Below are 20,639 nucleotides of genomic sequence, written 5' to 3'. Positions count from 1 at the left end.
ATTTACAAATGTAGATTTTTTTTGTTACATAACTGCACTCAAAAAAACAAAACAATGTAAAACTTCAGAACCTACAAATCCATCCAGTCCTACTTCTTGTTCAGCCAATTGCTAAGACAAATCAAGTTTGTTTACATTTATAGGACATAATGCTGCCCACTTCTTATTTACAACGTTACCTCAAAGTGAGAACAGACATATGCATGGCACTTTTGTAGCTGGCATTGCAAGACGCGCCAGATATGCTAAACATTCATTTCGGCCACCATTCCAGAGGACATGCTTCCATGCTGATGATACTTGTTTAAAAAAAATGCGTGAATTAAATTTGTGACTGAACTCCTTGGGGGAGAACTGTGTGTCTCCTGTTCTGTGTTTTACCTGCATTCTGCCATATATGTTATAGCAGTTGTTCTATATGTCATGTTATAGCAGTTGTGACTGGTTGGATCACAGAAACCCCTTTGGGACTGCCACCTGATGTGCCTAGACTACCTCTGAGCCCGTTTTCCCTGCCAGCTTGGGACTTCAGTACCTTGCCTTGTTTGAGCCATACACACTTGCCTGCTGTGCAAACAGATCCAAGTCTGAACCACGTTCCCTTACAAGCTACAGACTTAACTGAAAACACCTTAAGAAGTGCTCCTGTCTTCAGCACTCAGATGCCCAGTTCCCAATGGGGTCCAAACCCCAAATAAATCTGTTTTACCTTGTATAAAGCTTATACAGGGTAAACTCAAATTGTTCGCCCTCTATAACACACAGAGAGAGATGCACAGCTGTTCCCCCCCCCCCCAGGTATTAATACTTACTCTGGGTTAATTAATAAGTAAAAAGTGATTTTATTAAATACAGAAAGTAGGATTTAAGTGGTTCCCAGACAGAACAAATTAAATTGCCAAGAAAAATAAAAACAACACACAAGTCTAAGCCTAATACAGTAGAAAACTGAATACGGATAAAATCTCACCCTCAGAGATGTTTCAATGAACTTCTTTCACAGACTGGACGCCTTCCTAGTCTGGGCCCAATCCTTTTCCCTGGTACAGTCTTTGTTCCAGCTCAGGTGGTAGCAAGGGGATTTTTCATGACTGTAGCCCCCTTTGCTCTGTTCCACCCCCTAATATAGCTTTTGCACAAGGTGCAACCACTCTGGGTTCCCACTCCTCCTTTTAAATGGAAAAGCACCAGATTAAAGATGAATTCCAGTCCAGGTGACTTGATCACATGTCACTGTAAGACTTCATTACCCACTTGCCAGCACACATGGATATAGGAAGATTTACAAGTAAACAGAGTCATTTACAACCAATTGTCCTGGTTAATGGGCGCCATCAAGATTCAAGCCACCATTAATGGCCCACACTTTGCATAATTACAATAGGACCTCAGAGTTATATTTCATATTTATAGTTTCAGATACAAGAATGATACACTTATACAAATTGGATGACCACACTCAGTAGATTATAAGCTTTGAAATGATACCTTGCAAGAGGGCTTTTGCATGAAGCATATTCCAGTTACATTATATTCACACTCATTAGCATATTTTCTTAAAGTCATATGGAGTGCAATGTCATAGCAGTCTCGGATGATGACCCAGCACATGCTGTTCATTTTAAGAACACTTTCACTGCAGATTTGACAAAACGCAAAGAAGGTACCAATGTGAGATTTCTAAAGATAGCTACGGCACTCGACCCAAGGTTTAAGAATCTGAAGAGCCTTCCAAAATCTGAGAGGGACGAGGTGTGGAGCATGTTTTCAGAAGACTTAAAAGAGCAACACTCCAATGCAGAAACTACAGAACTGAAACCCGCCTCCCCCCTAAAAAAATCAACCTTCTGCTAGTGGCATCTGACTCAGAATGATGAAAATGAACATGCGTTGGTCCGCACTGCTTTGGATCATTATTGAGCAGAACCCGTCATTGACATGGATGCATGTCCTCTGGAAGGGTGGTTGAAGCATGAAGGGACATATGAATGTTTAGCGCATCTGACACGTAAACATTTTGTGACGCCATCTACAACAGTGCCATGAAAACACCTGTTGTCACTTTCAGGCGACACTGTAAATAAGAAGCAGGCAGCATTGTCTCCTGCAAATGTAAACAAACTTGTCTGTCTGAGCGATTGGCTGAACAAGAAGTAGGACTGAGTGGACTTGTAGGCTCTAATGTCTTACATTGTTTTATTTTTGAGTGCAGTTTGTTTTGTTTTTGTTTTTTTACATAATTCTACATTTGTAAGTTCAACTTTCATGATAAAGAGATTGTACAACATTATTTGTATTAGGTGAATTGAAAAATACTATTTCTTTTGTTTTTTACTGTGCAAACATTTGTCATAAAAAGAATATAAAGTGAGCACTGTACACTTTGTATTCTGTGTGGTAATTGAAATCAATATATATGAAAATGTAGAAAACATCCAAAAATATTTAAATAAATTGCATTCTATTATTCTTTAACAATGCAATTAATTACATGATTAATCACAATTATTTTTTTAATTGCTTGACAGCCCTATAAATTATATTTACAGGTATTCAAGTAAAGGAAGATTGAAGTGACACAGGATTCCAACTCAGATCATGTGGCGGTAAGAAGGAACTGGGGAGGTATCAGTCCACACGGCCCTTTATACTCTTGGTCCAGAGCATAAGAAGACAAACTGTGCATGTCAGACCAGACATAGGTTACTAAAAGTTTCCCAATTCAGTGTATGATGCACATGCGTACCCATGTGCGGAATACACACAGGGACCATCAGTTGAAGAACCACCATGATTTACAATACTATCAAATGCACACAAGAGTCTTGCATAAAATCCATGTTTTGTACAATGTCAAAGGAGGCGATATGATCCCCCCGCCAAATTTTTTTTTTTCAAAAACATGTCTATTTTTCCCCTTGCTGTTTATAATAATGAGCCCTTAGAAGATGGCCACTTCTGTTTCCTAACAGTTATCCCTTCCATTGTGTCATTCAGTACATTATAAACATTCCCAATCCCTCAGGGACACAATCAGCCTAAAATCCAGTCACTTGTTTAAAATGATTTAGAAGTAGTTTCAGGTGCTCCTAACAGCTGTTAATGTTCTTCTGTTTCCCACACAAACAGGGGCAATTGACTAAGATCCCAATCTAGGCAGGTTCTGATCATGGTCTTAACTGACGAACAGGAGAAACATGACTACCTACAAAAGCTTCAACTTTCAGTTACAGTAATCTTATTACTTGTAAAAAAATGATGGTAACTAATATAAACATGCAGAGTGACTTTTTTTTTTTAAGTTGATGGCAGTCCTATAATGGCAATTACTGGATCCAGTAGTAACAAGAACAGAGTAACTGGTTGTTAGTGTCATCGGGTTTTTTTAAAAGGCCTGAATACATAAATGTTTGCATAGAGAATTTGGTTGTTTTTGGTGCCATTCAGCTGGATTCTCTTACACTTATGATTCAGCCAGCTCTCCATTCATCCTCCACCTTCCCCACCCACAAGTTCTGGGACTATGTATTTTGAGAAATACAGATGTCTTCTGATTGAATCCATCTCTGCCCACAGCTGTTGCCAATGGCAATATCCAGAGTTAACCCCTCACAATCAACTCAAGACAAACTGGTTTGAATCATTCACATGTATTAATTCATTTACGCCAAATGAATGTGAATTCGCTACCTTTGCAGGTGAAGCATTTGATGTGAAAATGCTTGGACTGGACACGGAGCACTTCGCCTTTACATGGCTCCTCACATTTATGGCAGTGGATGACAGGCTTCTCAGTGGAGTGGTGAGGTTCTTGGGAATGGGCCACTGTAAAAATAAAATATATCATTGTCAGAAAAGGACTACAGGGTTTTCCTCCCTTCATAGATCTATGCTCTCAGCCACCAGTGAGTGGTATATAATCTCTCCATAGATTACGTTGTACACCCATACAACAATTAATATGTTAACAGAGATTCTGTGCACCTGTACCCTTTCCATAAAATGGTGTTTTAAGCCATGCACAATATCTGCCTTATCGCACTGAGACAGGCAGGGAAATAGAAAGAGAACAAATCCCTTAGTGATTTTGCAAAAAGAAAAGGAGTACTTGTGGCACCTTAAATTGGTTAGTCTCTAAGGTGCCACAAGTACTCCTTTTCTTTTTGCGAATACAGACTAACACGGCTGTTACTCTGAAACCTGTCATTAGTGATTTTGGTCACTCTCCCTGTCACTGATTCCACAAGTACTGCCTACAGTTCCAGAGGGCATACCCAGTGTGCATGAAGGCATACAACAAGCAAGCAGGGCAGAAAAAAACTGGGCATGCATAACCTGAGCAGGAAGCCCAACCCAAGCAGAATGAACAGAAACAGAATGCAAATTTTGGAAGTCAAATCAACACAGCTACTTGGGTTTAAGTATTACTTACTGCATTAGAATCGGAGTACTTGTGGCACCTTAGAGACTAACCAATTTAGAGACTTAGACCAATTTAGAGACTAACCAATCCTATCTGATGTGAAGAGTTAGAGTCCTAGGGAGGGATGTGATGCACAGAAAAATTGGAGTCTCTCTGCTACTGTATACAAGAGTGCAAGCACAGAAACGTGTGTCTGAAGTTAGAAGAATAAACGGAAGCCATCTGGCTTGTTCTTACTCCTGTTGACTTCAACAGAATGTAGCTCTTGTGTGTAGAGGAACAAGCCAGACTTAGGAAATGCTGTAGAGCAGTGGTTCCCAAACTGGGGTTCGTGAACCCCTGGGGGTTTGAAAAATGTTACAGTGGGTTCTTGGGAAAAAATTCTTTAATGGCGGATAGAGCTGTCCCTAGGGATCCCAGCCAGCACAGGGCCAGCAGTCCAAAGTCCCTGGACTTCCAAGAGCTAAGCAGATCAAAGCAAGCAAATCTATCACACTGAGGAGATTTAAACTTCAAGACTCCTTACAAGAAATGGAAAGGGAAGTGGATATTTTTTGCTGTTTTTAAAATTAAATAGGCAGCTAGTATTGTTTTTAAAATTATTATGAAGAACAAGTTTAAGCTTTGTTGTAACATGCGTTGTTTGCCTGGACTGCTCAAGACCTGAATGCTTGTGTAGGAGGAACTCTTTGAGTTGGCTTCTTAAATACCTTCATGCTGTTTCACATCTGATACTTCTTGATGAAACCTAGGAGCCTTGTCTTATATCAGGTTTATTCAAAGTGATACAAGCTACAAAAGTGAGATCTTGGAAGAGTGTGGCCATTTTCATAATCATATAAAAATACTGTAAAGATAAATAAATAATAGTGTGTAATAAGCATAACATAAAAACAAATTTTATATTTCCAAGATCACTGCTTTTATAATTTACTCAGGTAAAGGAGAAAATCCCTGAAAATATTCATTTTTAGGAGGGGGTTCGCGAGACTTGACATTTTACTGAAAGGAGTTCACAGGTTGTTAAAGTTTGGGAACCACTGCTATAGAGGATAGAAGTGGGCAAAGTCATCCTCAGTTTAAGCTTGCAAAGTAGCCAGAAGAGAACTTGGAGCACCAACAAGCAATATCTACACCTTTCAGCACAATTCCCAAGCATAGACTCACGGAATGGTTGGGAAAGAACAGTGATAAGGGGAAGAGTATTCTGTGTTTTGCTCACACAGACATTCCACTTTGCCCTAAATTCTTAACTTCAGTAAGTACCACGAGTAGCTTCTAAACAGGAGCAGAAGTAAAGATCTTGTCAGTATTATATCCACACTTTACTGTGCTAATAAAACCGTGACTGCTCCATATTTTACTTCTGACCGGCAATGTTTAACTTTCACTTAAGAGCTATCTGGAATGAGGCTAAGTACCCAATAAACCCCTCAAGGACTGTAATGGAAAAGCATGGCTGCATGGGATAAATCAGTACAGAATTTGGCTCAGTTTGTGTTATCCGAGATAGTTAGTGGTGCCTCAAACAATGCCTGTGATTTTTCTTCTTTTACTAGCAGAAAGTTGTGCTCATTATACTATTCTCAAAATAGTGACATTGCTCACCAATATATTTTTTGGATAACACATACATGCTCTGTGTTTCTACCTTCCTTGAATCTCCATATTGCCTTCTGCTGCCATTTAGATAAAGTTCTATCGGGTACGTATTCATGGCATATTCAGCACCACACACTTTGAGTACTAACCCCATTGCTCTTAGACCCTTTCCCACTGCTCTGCTCTCAACTCCTCCTACTCCCTCGCCCTACAGCTTGCCAGACATCCTTCCTGATCACGCTCTGACACTCTCTCTCACTCTAAACTTTATACCTTCCTTCGCACCACTGTTTACAGTCACCACAGCCTCCCATCTTGTATTTGCCATGCAAGTTCCCCCTCTTCCTTCAATAAACTTCTGGAAATTTACCTACCACTTCATCAGGTACTTTTGCTATAAAGCCACTCTGTTTTATTCTTTTTTGTACGTGCTCATATCTTTAGAGCATAAATTTGTTGTGGAAGAAACTTCACTATTTTGTACAGTTTATCTATTCTACACATTTGGTGGGCAATACATAGTAAACAGAAAGAAAAACAACAGTACTAAACCGAAAGGAAACCACGTATTTCAGGCAACAATTTATATCTTCAAATTCAGCTAAACTTATAATTCAGCGGCTGTCATTTGGTTAGCGCAGTTTTTCTATTTAAAACATTTAGAGAAAGCTTAGCTGCCTGGATTCCTTGACTGAAATATGAAGCTTTACCTCTTCCTCTGTGGTACATATCATCTCATCTATATCCCTAGAACTGTGATTCAATTCACATGAGTAAGCAGAACACAGAGGGGGATACCAACTAATATTTTAATTAGCAGTTACTTCTAAATAAGAACCCATAAGTACATTGCCTTGAGTGAACCTCTCCTAATCTGTAATGCAATACTATTTTTGGAGTGGAAGAGCAGAGGTTATTCTTCCAAGCAAGACTATTAAATAGTGTATTAACTTAAAGTGAGCTGTAGCTCACGAAAGCTTATGCTCCAATAAATTTGTTAGTCGCTAAGGTGCCACAAGTACTCCTTTTCTTTTTAAGTTTAACTGTATTAACTTACTTACAAGTTTAAGTAGCACAATAGAAGAAGAAAAATCCAAACCTATTAGAAACTCCTGCCTTGTATTATTTTAAAATACTATGAGCAAAACTTGCCTCTCTGATCTGTATGGTTGAAGATAACAGCAAAGCTCTCATTAGTAACCTCCCGCCCCACAATATTCTGCTCTAACTCCTTAATAAATTCTGTGCACACCAGAGTCCTGATCCCCCTTGTGCATCTGAGACTAGAGTTTTGCCCCATATTTGGAATGAAATAAAAGGCAAATAGGGCCCAAACTGGGAATCAATATTGTATTGACAGTAACGAGTTAACTTTCTCATTACGGCTTGCCTTTCAGGGCCATTTAAGTTAACACAATGCTCTCAGCTGCCACGTCCAATCTGTGCTCTCTGATGGAGCAAATTACAGTGCCCATCATACTGGCATCAGCTCTGGCTTTGGTATCGAGGTTCAACAACCAACTGCTGCTCTTTCCCAAGGAGTCACTTGCAAGCTTTTCCTTTTGGATATCTATATTACACAGCAAAGGTTTCAGTGCCAGAGGTGATTCTTTTCACATTCACCAGCGAGCACATGACGGGGAATTAAAAGGGGGGTAGGGGGAGGAGAAAGAGTGACACACCATGCGGGAGAATGGTCATGAAACTACTCCTGACTGCAGACCCCTTTAAAAACAGGTTTATGACGAACGTTCAGCTGCAGTCAGAAAAAGGATTACATACAAGTTTATTGGACACTTGTAAGCTGGAGGCTGATTTGGCAGTGGGGCCCCTGAGCAGGATTTAGCAGACATCTCAGCCTGGCACTGGAAGCCCCACCTGTATCAGCAAGGACACCTCTACTCCAGAAATGATTTACTCTCTGGATTTTTGCCCTGGCAGGGATGGGGCCAGAGAGTTGCTCTAAAACCCATGGTCAAGGCTCTGCTAATCTAGTCACCAAGAGAGGAAGGATGGCCCTGTGGTTAGGGCACCAGCTTAAGACTTGAGATCTGGGTTTGATTTCGTGCATGACCTTGATTTCGTGCACTTAGCCTTTCTGTGCCTCAGTCCTCCAGCTGTAAAATGGAGATAACAGCACTGTCTCTCACAGGGGTATTGTGAGGCAAAATGCATTAAAGATTGTGAGACACTCAGACACTAGGGTGATGGGGGCCATTTAAGTAACTCAGATAGTAAATCATGGTCGTACCCCTTCCCCATCCATTTTTGGGGATGCTCTTCACTAGAAAATAAGGCTGTGTTAGACCACGACCTTGAGAATCATGTTAATTCACATTACTTTAAAGCATCAGCCCAGACAGGCTCCTGAAGGCTATGTTCAAACACTACCTTATTCTCTAGTCAGACAAGCCCTAGGCATGGTGCTGGCCAGCTCAGGACAGACTTTTCAGCAGAAGGAGGTCTTGCCCTGGGCTATGCTAGCAAATGCCAGAACCACCCAGGCCTGAATCAAGCCCCTTGTTTAGAAGATCTTTGCAAACCTCTGGAGAGGTGAAAGAAAGCCACATCATCGTGAAGGCAATTACAAGTTTGCCATTTCCCAGTAACTAGGAGTATCACCTGCTTTAGAATAATATGCAAAGCCTTATAATAAAAAAAAAATCTGTAAACATCTCAAACACTCCTCTAAAATATTTTTTACCAAATTAAAAAACAAACAGATAAAGCATATATAAACAGAAGGATTTTGTGAGATGAAAGACAGTCTAACACAAAGCTTCCCATATGTATAGCATATGGTTATCAGCATCTTGTGGCAGCAGCCATCTTTTTGTTCTGTTTGTACAGCACCTAGCACAATGGGGTTCTGGTCCAGGACTGGGTGTCCTAGATGCTACTGCAATACAAAGAATAACGTGCATACATACCACAGAGCTAGTGTGAAATTAATGAAATTCAAGTACTCACTGACACTAAGACAAAGTTGCATCAGTGTAACTAAAAGTGTAATTTCATACTGAGCTAACTAAGCCAGAGCAAGTCTGTGCTGATACTTGATTCATTTGAAACCTGATATACCCATTTAGCTCATCAGTACATTTAATGGAGCAGGCAAAACTGATACACCCAGTTTTAAATCAGTGTAAGATTCCACATAGGGGTTTGCACCAGTTTAATTAACCAGACTTTTAAAAACTAGATTTAGTTGAACAAGTGCAACTTGTGTGTAGAAAAGCCCTAAAAGAAATGCTAGTAATACAGTGATCAAAAATGTGTGAGTATTTCTTTGACTATTTAGCTAAATTTATCTTTTTCAAGCTTAACTGTGAAGCCTACATTGTATATATTGAAGTCTTAGCTGTTACAGTGCTTCCAGCTTTGCTCTAAATTCAATCCATGCAAACAAGAGATCACCAAAACAAATTTTCAATGATGTTTCTTGTTAGTTTGTAGGGCAGATACAATTTTGGAAGTTAAATTGTGTGCTGGAAACAGCAACAGGGCCATTTCCTTTATAAAGAACCAAATTTGAAGCCAAAATTATGTGCAGAAGAACTGTCCAAGACAAAATGAATTTAAGTTCCTGGGCTTTTTAACAAACCAAGTTAATTAAGACATTGTCCCTTAGTTTAGTACAGGATTCCACTAAGTCAACAAGCCACATAGGTACACTGTCTGTCAGATAGCTCACTTAGCCCTTTGAGTGTCCATGCTATGAACAGGACACACAACAGTCCCGCTGCCCCCTTTACCTGGGCTCTTTTTTCCTACTCAGAAAAATCAGTTACACCATTTTTAAGTGGAAACACACATCAGGTCCCACAGTTATTTGAGGAGACAAGAATCCTCCAGTGCTGCAACCACTTGGTGTTTGGAGTCTTGCTTTACCTCACTAGCTAGGTGCATTTTCCAGCCACCTGCTATTCTTTAAGGAAACCTCATCTTAGTCATGATCTGGTATATTTTATTGCATTTTGTATCTGTGCTACACTAGCCTAAATCTGGAGTAATTCCACTGGTCTAGATTTGCAACAGAGTAACTCAGTTCAGAATCCAGCCCTTTGCAAGTAATATTAAAGTCGGCTCTATGAGAATTTAATTCAAATTTAATTTAAAAGAAGTGGCAATGCCCATCTCCCAACACACTGTTCCAAAGACAGAGACTGATAACACAACTTCCACTTGACTAAAGCACGTTCCTTAGGGTGACCATATGTCCTGTTTTGGTGGGGCAGTCCCTTTTTTAAGCCCTGTCCTGGCCATTCCAACTTTTTTGGTGATGATCAGTTGGCAAGAGCAAACGGGACAAATGCCCAATTTTGCCAAAAAAAGTGGGGTAGGAGGCAACCCCTAGCGGGGAATAGAGGAACATGTGGGGGAACAGAAGGGCAATGCCAGCCCACGCGGGGGGGAGGGAGGGCTCAGATGAGAGCATGGGCTGAGGGTGTGAGCGGTACAGGCTGGCCCCACACAGGCAGGTGGCTCGGGCAGGCTCTGCGTGGGCCTGGTGGGTGAGCGTTTCGGGCCGAGGAGGGAGGGGGATTGGGGAGAGTGGGATGGGCCAGCCCCACATGGGTGCAGCTCAGGCCAACTGCTGACGCTAGCCCTGGGTTGGGGAGGAGGGTCGTTGGGCTAGCCCAGGCTGTGTCCCATTTTCCCTTTTGGGAAATATGGTCGCCCTAGGGGTGCGGTGCGAGGGAATGTGAAGAGGTTAGCAGTGATGCCAGTCCTGCACGGGGCGGGGGTGGGGGGAGGAAACAGGGCTCCATCAGGGGAGGGGAAGAAAAATGGGTTCCAGCATGCGGAGGGCAGGCAGGGTTCGAGTGACCAGAAACAGCCTCGAAGGGGCGGGCGGGGGGGAGGAGAGATTCAGGCGAGCAGCTGGGCCGGCAGGCTCGGGCAAATAGCTGAGGCCAGCCCCGTGGGGTGTCCCATTTTCCCTTTGGGAAATATGGTCACCCTAACATTCCTAAAATAAAGGGACATTTCTTGTGGGAGTTTTAAATCTGTAATGTCACTGCTGCCTTCTGAAAAGCAGCTCCTGTGACAAAAAGGGCAATGGCCATTGTGTGTATCACTGTCTTAGCCAAGGACAGTCACTGTTTAGCACACTCTACCCCAAGTGGAAATTACAGCCATTACTTGAACAGTAACATTTCTAAGATAAAAAAAAAACCTGAAAAAAGAAAACAAAAACGGCAGCCACTCGATATTTCTGTGCCTGAACCTTGCTCCTAATGCAAGACTGTTTTGGAAACCAAAGAACCATGCTGATGAATGCTGACTCAACTGCAGGTTCTGCTGGCAGAGCTCCATATCTGCTGCAAACCACAGAAGAGCTTGGCTCTTTACCACAAATCAGAGAGACGCTTCTGGGAAATGTCTCACTAGGAGGATGCTCTAAAGCTGAGGTCACAGCAAACACACTGGGCCCAATCCTGCTCCCCACTGAAGTCAATGGCAAAACTGCAATTAAAGGGAAGCAGGATCTGGACCCGCTGTGCTTTAGAAAGTATTGAAAGTATTTTGTCTGAGCCTCATTAGCACTTGGTCATTTTCCAGATTCAGACATATTTGCACATTGGCAGACTCAGCCTGGCAGGCAGGAAACAGAGTCACACTCTTCCAGTCTGCAAGGCAAGGTGGATTGATTTAAATAAGGATTTAAGTTACCTAAAGGAAAGCCTCGATTTTAATCAACGTTTGTATTGGTAGTTCATTTATTTTCCTAAAAAATGGTGCACTCTCATTGGTTGCTGTAACAGCTAAAACATGTTGATTTACAACTAAACAGAGCCTTCACACTAGATCTGGAATGTGCACTACCTAGACGGGTACACTATAACTACATACATTTATTTAAGCAATTATATAGCTTAATATATAATTTTATTAACTGTACATTTTTAGTAGGTTAGAAAATGGTGACTGATATATGGCTTATTTATTAAATATTAATTTTGTTCAGGATTTGTGTCAAGCTGCATTAGGATGGTAACTAGAATTTAAACACAAAATAGCAGATAAAATGTATTTTTATGAAACAAAACAAGCCCTTAATACAGTACATGACGTATTGTGCCACATTTATAAAACTTTACTTCAAAACTTGGAATCAGAGGAAAAACAGCTTTCTTTATAGAGAAAGGAAGCCTTTAACTCAACACCAAGTGATTCATCACCTGTGTCCACTCCCAGTTTCCGGCAATCATGTAGCATATGCCAAAGTAGAGAATGAGGTGAGTCATTTGAGTTACCCATCTAGATATGGGAGGCACAAGTCGTGTCTATTCTAGCCTAGTCCTGTAAAAGGAAACTTGTCAATTCCTTAGCAAAAAAGGGTTGGGAATAAATTTGGCAACGTTTAGTTTGGTGACCAATTTGGTGACCATATTTCCCAAAGGGAAAAAGGGACTTGAGAATAACTAGCACTTTTTCTCATTAATGCCATAACACATGTTCTGTCAGTCTCAGTTTTCCCACTAGAATTAATGAAGTGCACCTAAGTTATCTATTCTCAAGGCTTCTATCGATAGCTAGAGAGGTGACTTATGGGCATGATCACAGCATAAAAACTGATTGTTCTGTTTTGACTCAGCGTGGTAGCTGTGTTATAGTCTGTATCAACAAAAACAACGAGGAGTCCTTGTGGCATCTTAGCGACTAACAAATTTATTTGGGCATAAGCTTTCGTGGGCTAGAACCCACTTCATCGGATTCATGGAAAATACAGGAGCAGGTATAAATACATGAAATACATGGGACTATTTAGAAAAGCTGGACGTGCACAAGTCCATGGGGCCGGACGAGTTGCATCCGAGAGTGCTGAAGGAATTGGCGGCTGTGATTGCAGAGCCACTGGCCATTATCTTTGAAAACTCGTGGCGAACCGGGGAAGTCCCGGATGACTGGAAAAAGGCTAATGTAGTGCCAATCTTTAAAAAAGGGAAGAAGGAAGATCCTGGGAACTACAGGCCAGTCAGCCTCACCTCAGTCCCTGGAAAAATCATGGAGCAGGTCCTCAAAGAATCAATCCTGAAGCACTTGCATGAGAGGAAAGTGATCAGGAACAGCCAGCATGGATTCACCAAGGGAAGGTCATGCCTGACTAATCTAATCGCCTTTTATGATGAGATTACTGGTTCTGTGGATGAAGGGAAAGCAGTGGATGTATTGTTTCTTGACTTTAGCAAAGCTTTTGACACGGTCTCCCATAGTATTCTTGTCAGCAAGTTAAGGAAGTATGGGCTGGATGAATGCACTATAAGGTGGGTAGAAAGCTGGCTAAATTGTCGGGCTCAACGGGTAGTGATCAATGGCTCCATGTCTAGTTGGCAGCCGGTATCAAGTGGAGTGCCCCAGGGGTCGGTCCTGGGGCCGGTTTTATTCAATATCTTCATAAATGATCTGGAGGATGGTGTGGATTGCACTCTCAGCAAATTTGCGGATGATACTAAACTGGGAGGAGTGGTAGATACGCTGGAGGGGAGGGATAGGATACAGAAGGACCTAGACAAATTGGAGGATTGGGCCAAAAGGAATCTGATGAGGTTCAATAAGGATAAGTGCAGGGTCCTGCACTTAGGACGGAAGAACCCAATGCACAGCTACAGACTAGGGACCGAATGGCTAGGCAGCAGTTCTGCAGAAAAGGACCTAGGGGTGACAGTGGACGAGAAGCTGGATATGAGTCAGCAGTGTGCCCTTGTTGCCAAGAAGGCCAATGGCATTTTGGGATGTATAAGTAGGGGCATAGCGAGCAGATCGAGGGACGTGATCGTTCCCCTCTATTCGACATTGGTGAGGCCTCATCTGGAGTACTGTGTCCAGTTTTGGGCCCCACACTTCAAGAAGGATGTGGATAAATTGGAGAGAGTCCAGCGAAGGGCAACAAAAATGATTAGGGGACTGGAACACATGAGTTATGAGGAGAGGCTGAGGGAGCTGGGATTGTTTAGCCTGCAGAAGAGAAGAATGAGGGGGGATTTGATAGCTGCTTTCAACTACCTGAAAGGGGGTTCCAAAGAGGATGGCTCTAGACTGTTCTCAATGGTAGCAGATGACAGAACGAGGAGTAATGGTCTCAAGTTGCAGTGGGGGAGGTTTAGATTGGATATTAGGAAAAACTTTTTCACTAAGAGGGTGGTGAAACACTGGAATGCGTTACCTAGGGAGGTGGTAGAATCTCCTTCCTTACAGGTTTTTAAGGTCAGGCTTGACAAAGCCCTGGCTGGGATGATTTAACTGGGAATTGGTCCTGCTTTGAGCAGGGGGTTGGACTAGATGACCTTCTGGGGTCCCTTCCAACCCTGATATTCTATGATTCTATGATTCTATGAAAGGATGGGGGTCAGTTTACCAAGTGTGAGGTCAGTCTAATGAGATAAATCAATTAACAGCAGGATACCAAGGGAGGAAAAATAATAAAAGTGGCAATTCTTCAACAAAAAACTTCAAAAACAGACTCCAATGTGAAGCTGCACAACTGGAATTAATTTGCAAACTGGATACCATCAGATTAGGCCTAAATAGAGACTGGGAGTGGTTGGGTCATTACAAAACCTAAACTTAACTTCCGCAATACCAGGAGCAAAGAGTCCTGTGGCACCTTATAGACTAACAGACGTATTGGAGCATAAGCTTTTGTGTGTGAATACCCACTTCGTTGGATGCATGTAGTGGAAATTTCCAGAGGCAGGTATAAATATCAAGCAAGAATCAGCCTAGGGATAACAGGATGAGGCCCTCTTCTAGCAGTTGAGGTGTGAACACCAAGGGAGAAGAAACTGCTTTTGTAGTTGGCGAGCCAGTCACAGTCTTTGTTTAATCCTGAGCTAATGGTGTCAAATTTGCAAATGAACTGAAGCTCAGCAGTTTCTCTTTGAAGTCTGGTCCTGACGTTTTTTTGCTGCAGGATGGCTACCTTTAAATCTGCTATTGTGTGCCCAGGGAGGTTGAAGTGTTCTCCTACAGGTTTTTGTATATTGCCATTCCTAATATCTGATTTGTGTCCATTTATTCAATACTAATTTCTCCCTACTGTTATTCACACCTTCTGGTCAACTGTCTGTAATGGGCCACTCTCTTACCACTTCAAAAGTTATTTTTCGTCCCTTGGTATCCTGCTGTTAATTGATTTATCTCGTTAGAATGACCTCACACTTGGTAAAGCAACCCCGCAGCCTTTCATGTATTTATACCTGCTCCTGTGTTGTCACTCCATGCATCTGATGAAGTGGGTTCTAGCCCACATAAGCTTATGCCCAAAGCAAATTGTTAGTCTCGAAGGTGCCACAAGGACTCCTCGTTGTTTTTGTTTTGACTCACTCTCTCTCCACTCATTGCAGAGACTATAGCAACTGAGATACTTCTGCCCATTACCTAAATAGTAGCCAGTACATTGCATGTCAGCACATCTCCACCCCAGAGATGTGTTTGTTCTTAATTATCTCATCTGTACTGTACTCCCAAGAAACAGACTCTTTCGAAAGGAAAAACAAGGCCTTGAAGATAATAATGATAAAGAGGCGTCGATAGCTAGAATGGTAGGTTGGGAGAGTTTATAAAGGAAAAAAAAAGAAAAGAAAAGAACATAGGTAGTTGTGGATAGCTTTTATCAGTCTACCCAGCTGTTAATTTATATGAAAAAGTTGGATGAAAAGACTTCTGCATACTTCTTAATTATTTTGAAAACTCTAGGATTAAATACACTTTAAAAAAAAACAATTATCAATAATATATATGTGTGTATACACATCACAAGGATAAAACCGGGGTGAGCTGTAACTTTAAATAAAGAGTAAAGCAAAGGTAGAATAAACTGAAAAGACTCTGGTGTTCATTACTATCAAAAGCAAAAAAAAAAAAAAAAGCGTACAACAAATGCACCAGTAATAGTAAAAAGTCAAGGGGGATAAATAATTCTACAAAAATATATTAGCCAAAATTAAATACTGATTGAATCTTAAAAATATGGAACAAGAAGTGTTAATTTTCTCTCTGACCACTTTGTATCCCACAACCCATCCCCCACCCTCCTTTCTTCCCTCTTGTGTCTTTTAAGGCCTTTATGCTGCAAACACCACCACATGCAACAGCTTGTGGAATGAGGGTCTTAGGCCTCAGCCCGAAGAGACTTTTGCACATGCTAAATTTTAAGCATGTGAGTCCTTCCAGTGAAGTCAGTTATTTGATCCCAGCACTCATTTGATCCCATTTTAAACCCCATTATATAATATTTATAAAAACATGACATATGTGCGTGCAGTGACTGGCGTAATTTGCTTGACAAGTTCAATGGTGTTTTTGATAAATGATTTGCAAAAGATTAAGAAAATTAGGTATATTCAGTATGGGGTGTTTGCTCATCTGGCCACACAGGGGCTTACAGGCCAGATTCTGATCCCACTTATACTGGTGTAAATCTGAACTAACTCTATTGAAGATGCTAGTCTTTAGTGGGGGATTGTCAAAAGTATATGAGTAGTGACATAGAAATACAAAGTCCTATTGACTTTCAGTGGGACAAGACATTTATGATAATTCTACCCCTAAGTCTTATTGATATTAATACAGGTAGTTCCCCATGCTTTAAGATGCAAATACACTGTAGAGCGAAAACTGAGTCGTGTAATATGCTTATGCAATCTATCATAACATACAGCTTATGAGGACCATGGTCCAGATCCAGTGCTGGTATCAATTTTCAGATTTACACCAGCTGAGAAAGTGGCCCCCTAGTGAAAACTTTCCTAGTTCACTGAAGCTATATCAACACTACACACCACTTGTGGTGGCATACAGCGTACATGTCGCTCCTCACCACACAGTGAAAAGCACACGGTGTCCACACTGTGGTGTGTAGCTACAGTGTCAGTGAAAGGCTCTGGCAGGGGGAGGCAGCAGGGAAAGGCTCAGCCTCTTTCTGCTGCCTCCCTGCTACGGGTGCCTTTCCCCGAGGCAGGGCAGGGATCCACAGTGAGGAGCTGCCCTGCAGAGGAGAAAGGCTCCAGCACTGGGACACTACACTGGTAAAAACAGCCACGTAGACAGGGAGGCACGGCTTGTGCAAGCAGCGCTGTGTAGGTTATCATACCTACACCCTTCAGGTGTGTATTTACTCCTCTTGCCTAAATTGTGCCTCACACCTACGCTGCTGTTTATACCCCTGCCAGAGGGGCTACGTAGGTATGTACTCTATTCGCTGCTGAAAGACATACCTTGAAATGATCGCATAGCCCTGAGCTTCATTTAATTAATGAATTCATTTAATTAATGATGGAATTTCACTGTTGTTGGCCACACAGTTTTAGTTACAAGACAAATGCCTGAAGTGTCTCCTAAGAAAACGTCTAACCTGGTGACCAAATTGTGCATTCTACAGTGTGGCTTGTCTTGTAAATACAGATACTTCAGGTAGTTACAGTATTTATACTTCACATATGTTAGTCAATGCTGGAGAAAAACAAGAATCTTTTCCATAAAACAGCTAACAAACTAGAGAACTACACAGTCAATGCAGTATGTTCACATGTAGTGCCTGAAGCCAAATCAATGAAAAGCTAAAGGCAGTTTTTATTTTTTTAAAACCACTATCACTAATACAAAGGCACTGATCTTACTGAAAGTATGTTGCAAGCCAAGGCTTGCTATGAAACAGATGATATCGACTCAAAGTTAACTCAACTGAGCCAATGTTTGAATGAAAAACTCAACACAATTTCTAGTAGATTTGTTACAAGATAAACAGTTATTGAACCAAAGGGCAGGAGCATAAACTGAATTTAGTGTGATGCTACATCTCAGCATTAGGACACGGAGGGACTTGGTAGTTTTCACTGAACTCTTCGTGACACAATCTGGGTGAAAAGCTGAAATATGAATCCAGGCTGTGTAGTACTAATGCAATAAAAGCCTGTCTCAGCACCCTTATATTCTCCTTTGTCTTCCTCTCACTAAACACACAATTCTCTGCATACAGTTGATTAAAAAAAGACAGTATTTAGAGGCAATCAATCCCATTCTTCAAGACTTCCATTTCAGTTAAAGCCAGCATACATGTATTCCTCACAACACCCAAACAGCTCGAGCAGCTAGCAAACAAAAAAGTCATGTAGATAGGTTCTGAGTATCACTAGATAAAACTCCTTTAAAAGACTGCTACACAGAAAGACCCACAATTATTTCAAATCAGTCATCTAAACAAAAATGTAAGACAAAGTGATCAAAAAGTAAATAGCTCCAACCAACATCCTGAGTGAGAGTCACATAATGTCCATACATAAATATTATACAAAGTGATGAATAAAAGGACAGATGTAGAAATTGTTCATTTGAAATCTTGAGTGGATGCACAAAAGCAAGAAAGTTGAAAGTGCTGATGTTAGCAGAAAATGCCATTGCTTTTCCCGAAGAGAATGAAAATTCTAACCTCCCAATGAAAGATGTGAGCACTCAGGTGTAAAACAAAACACAGAGAAACAAGCCATGGCTTCTTAGCCACATCAACAACAACTGTATCCACACTTAGTTTCCTGCCTTCAAAGGCAGCAAATTTAAATTACAGTTTAAGCATTTAAGCTTTTCTTTTTAAGCTTCCAAAATAGCTATGAAAGAATTTCAGAGATTGAAAGGTGCATAAAAAGGTACTTAGAAACATAGAATCATAGAATCATAGAATATCAGGGTTGGAAGGGACCCCAGAAGGTCATCTAGTCCAACCCCCTGCTCAAAGCAGGACCAATTCCCAGTTAAATCATCCCAGCCAGGGCTTTGTCAAGCCTGACCTTAAAAACCTCTAAGGAAGGAGATTCTACTACCTCCCTAGGTAACGCATTCCAGTGTTTCACCACCCTCTTAGTGAAAAAGTTTTTCCTAATATCCAATCTAAACCTCCCCCACTGCAACTTGAGACCATTACTCCTCGTTCTGTCATCTGCTACCATTGAGAACAGTCTAGAGCCATCCTCTTTGGAACCCCCTTTCAGGTAGTTGAAAGCAGCTATCAAATCCCCCCTCATTCTTCTCTTCTGCAGGCTAAACAATCCCAGCTCCCTCAGCCTCTCCTCATAACTCATGTGTTCCAGTCCCCTAATCATTTTTGTTGCCCTTCGCTGGACTCTCTCCAATTTATCCACATCCTTCTTGTAGTGTGGGGCCCAAAACTGGACACAGTACTCCAGATGAGGCCTCACCAATGTCGAATAGAGGGGAACGATCACGTCCCTCGATCTGCTCGCTATGCCCCTACTTATACATCCCAAAATGCCATTGGCCTTCTTGGCAACAAGGGCACACTGCTGACTCATATCCAGCTTCTCGTCCACTGTCACCCCTAGGTCCTTTTCTGCAGAACTGCTGCCTAGCCATTCGGTCCCTAGTCTGTAGCTGTGCATTGGGTTCTTCCGTCCTAAGTGCAGGACCCTGCACTTATCCTTATTGAACCTCATCAGATTCCTTTTGGCCCAATCTTCCAATTAGTCTAGGTCCTTCTGTATCCTATCCCTCCCCTCCAGCGTATCTACCACTCCTCCCAGTTTAGTATCATCCGCAAATTTGCTGAGAGTGCAATCCACACCATCCTCCAGATCATTTATGAAGATATTGAATAAAATGAAACATAAAACTTTAAGCACGAGAATTGAAGTGAGATTTCTGAGGTGAACATTTCCTTAGCCCAATGGCCTTCCAGCTGTGTTACAATATCTTTGTGCTGACATGTCATTGTGTCATTGTGTCACTGACACAATTTAATACATGCATCAACAGGGGAGAAATTTTGCACAGAAATAGATAAGAATGTCTATTAAAAAAAAACACTCCCCCCCCCCCAAAAAACCTACCTAACTGAAAAAGGTATTTTTCCTCACCAAAAGAAAATATTTCTGGGTCAAATTCTGCCCCACGACAACCAACAACCCCATTAAAGGCCTCATTTTAAGCCTCTTAAAGAGGCAATGGCAGTTGTCAGCTACACCACCATTTCCCAAACAGCAAAGCTGGGCCCACGATGTGATGCTGTATTACTGAAGATGACCATTTATAGCATTGTTGCTACTACTGTGGCACAATAGCACTAAATTTGATACAAAGTGTCTCATGTAAGGTATCAACGGAAAAGTTGTCATCTGCTAAACATGATAATCCTCTTTATATGCATGTACCATCTTTGTATCTGAAGTTATACATAGCAAATATCTATTTGTATCTCTCACGTGTTTTGTTCTTATGTGACACCCACAAGGTAATTTTACATCCCATCTAGCCAGCCCAGCGTTGATGAACCATTTAGTTGTGCACAGACCATTCAGTTGGTGATGGGCTAGTAAGGGAGATCAGCTCTTCACTGAGTCTTCCTCTGGACAGCAAGTGAGCCAATGGCCACCCCTGTGATTCAGCAAAACATATAAGGGCATGTGATGTGGACATGTGACCTTGGATTCCATCTTTGTCAGTAACTTTCCATACACAAGGGCTGTGGGCTTTGTTTGGGACATTAAATTTCCATGCACGTGGAAGAAGATACAAGAGACACCTGAGACATTGCCATTTTGCCTCATTACTCCTCCAATTCTCTGGACTGTGAATTTACAACTAAAAGGAGTATTTTGAA

General features: G+C 41.5%; 1 protein-coding gene across 14 annotated transcripts in view; it reads right to left on the bottom strand.

Annotated features, from left to right (window-relative positions):
• Nucleotides 1-20,639, bottom strand: part of ABLIM1 (actin binding LIM protein 1) — a 314,726-nt gene that overhangs the window by 174,986 nt on the left and 119,101 nt on the right. For all 14 annotated transcript variants that reach the window (XR_012160071.1, XM_073354282.1, XM_073354291.1 and 11 more), the window contains exon 2: nucleotides 3,691-3,825. Coding sequence is in view for 11 of the 14 variants with exons in the window: in XM_073354282.1 (XP_073210383.1) it covers nucleotides 3,691-3,825 (135 nt within the window). In the remaining 3 variants the exon portion in view is untranslated. The remainder of the gene's footprint in view (nucleotides 1-3,690; nucleotides 3,826-20,639) is intronic.

Source organism: Lepidochelys kempii, chromosome 7 (genome assembly GCF_965140265.1).
Source record: "Lepidochelys kempii isolate rLepKem1 chromosome 7, rLepKem1.hap2, whole genome shotgun sequence".
NCBI classification, from domain to species: Eukaryota; Metazoa; Chordata; order Testudines; family Cheloniidae; genus Lepidochelys; species Lepidochelys kempii.
This window is presented reverse-complemented; position numbering and strand designations above follow the sequence as displayed.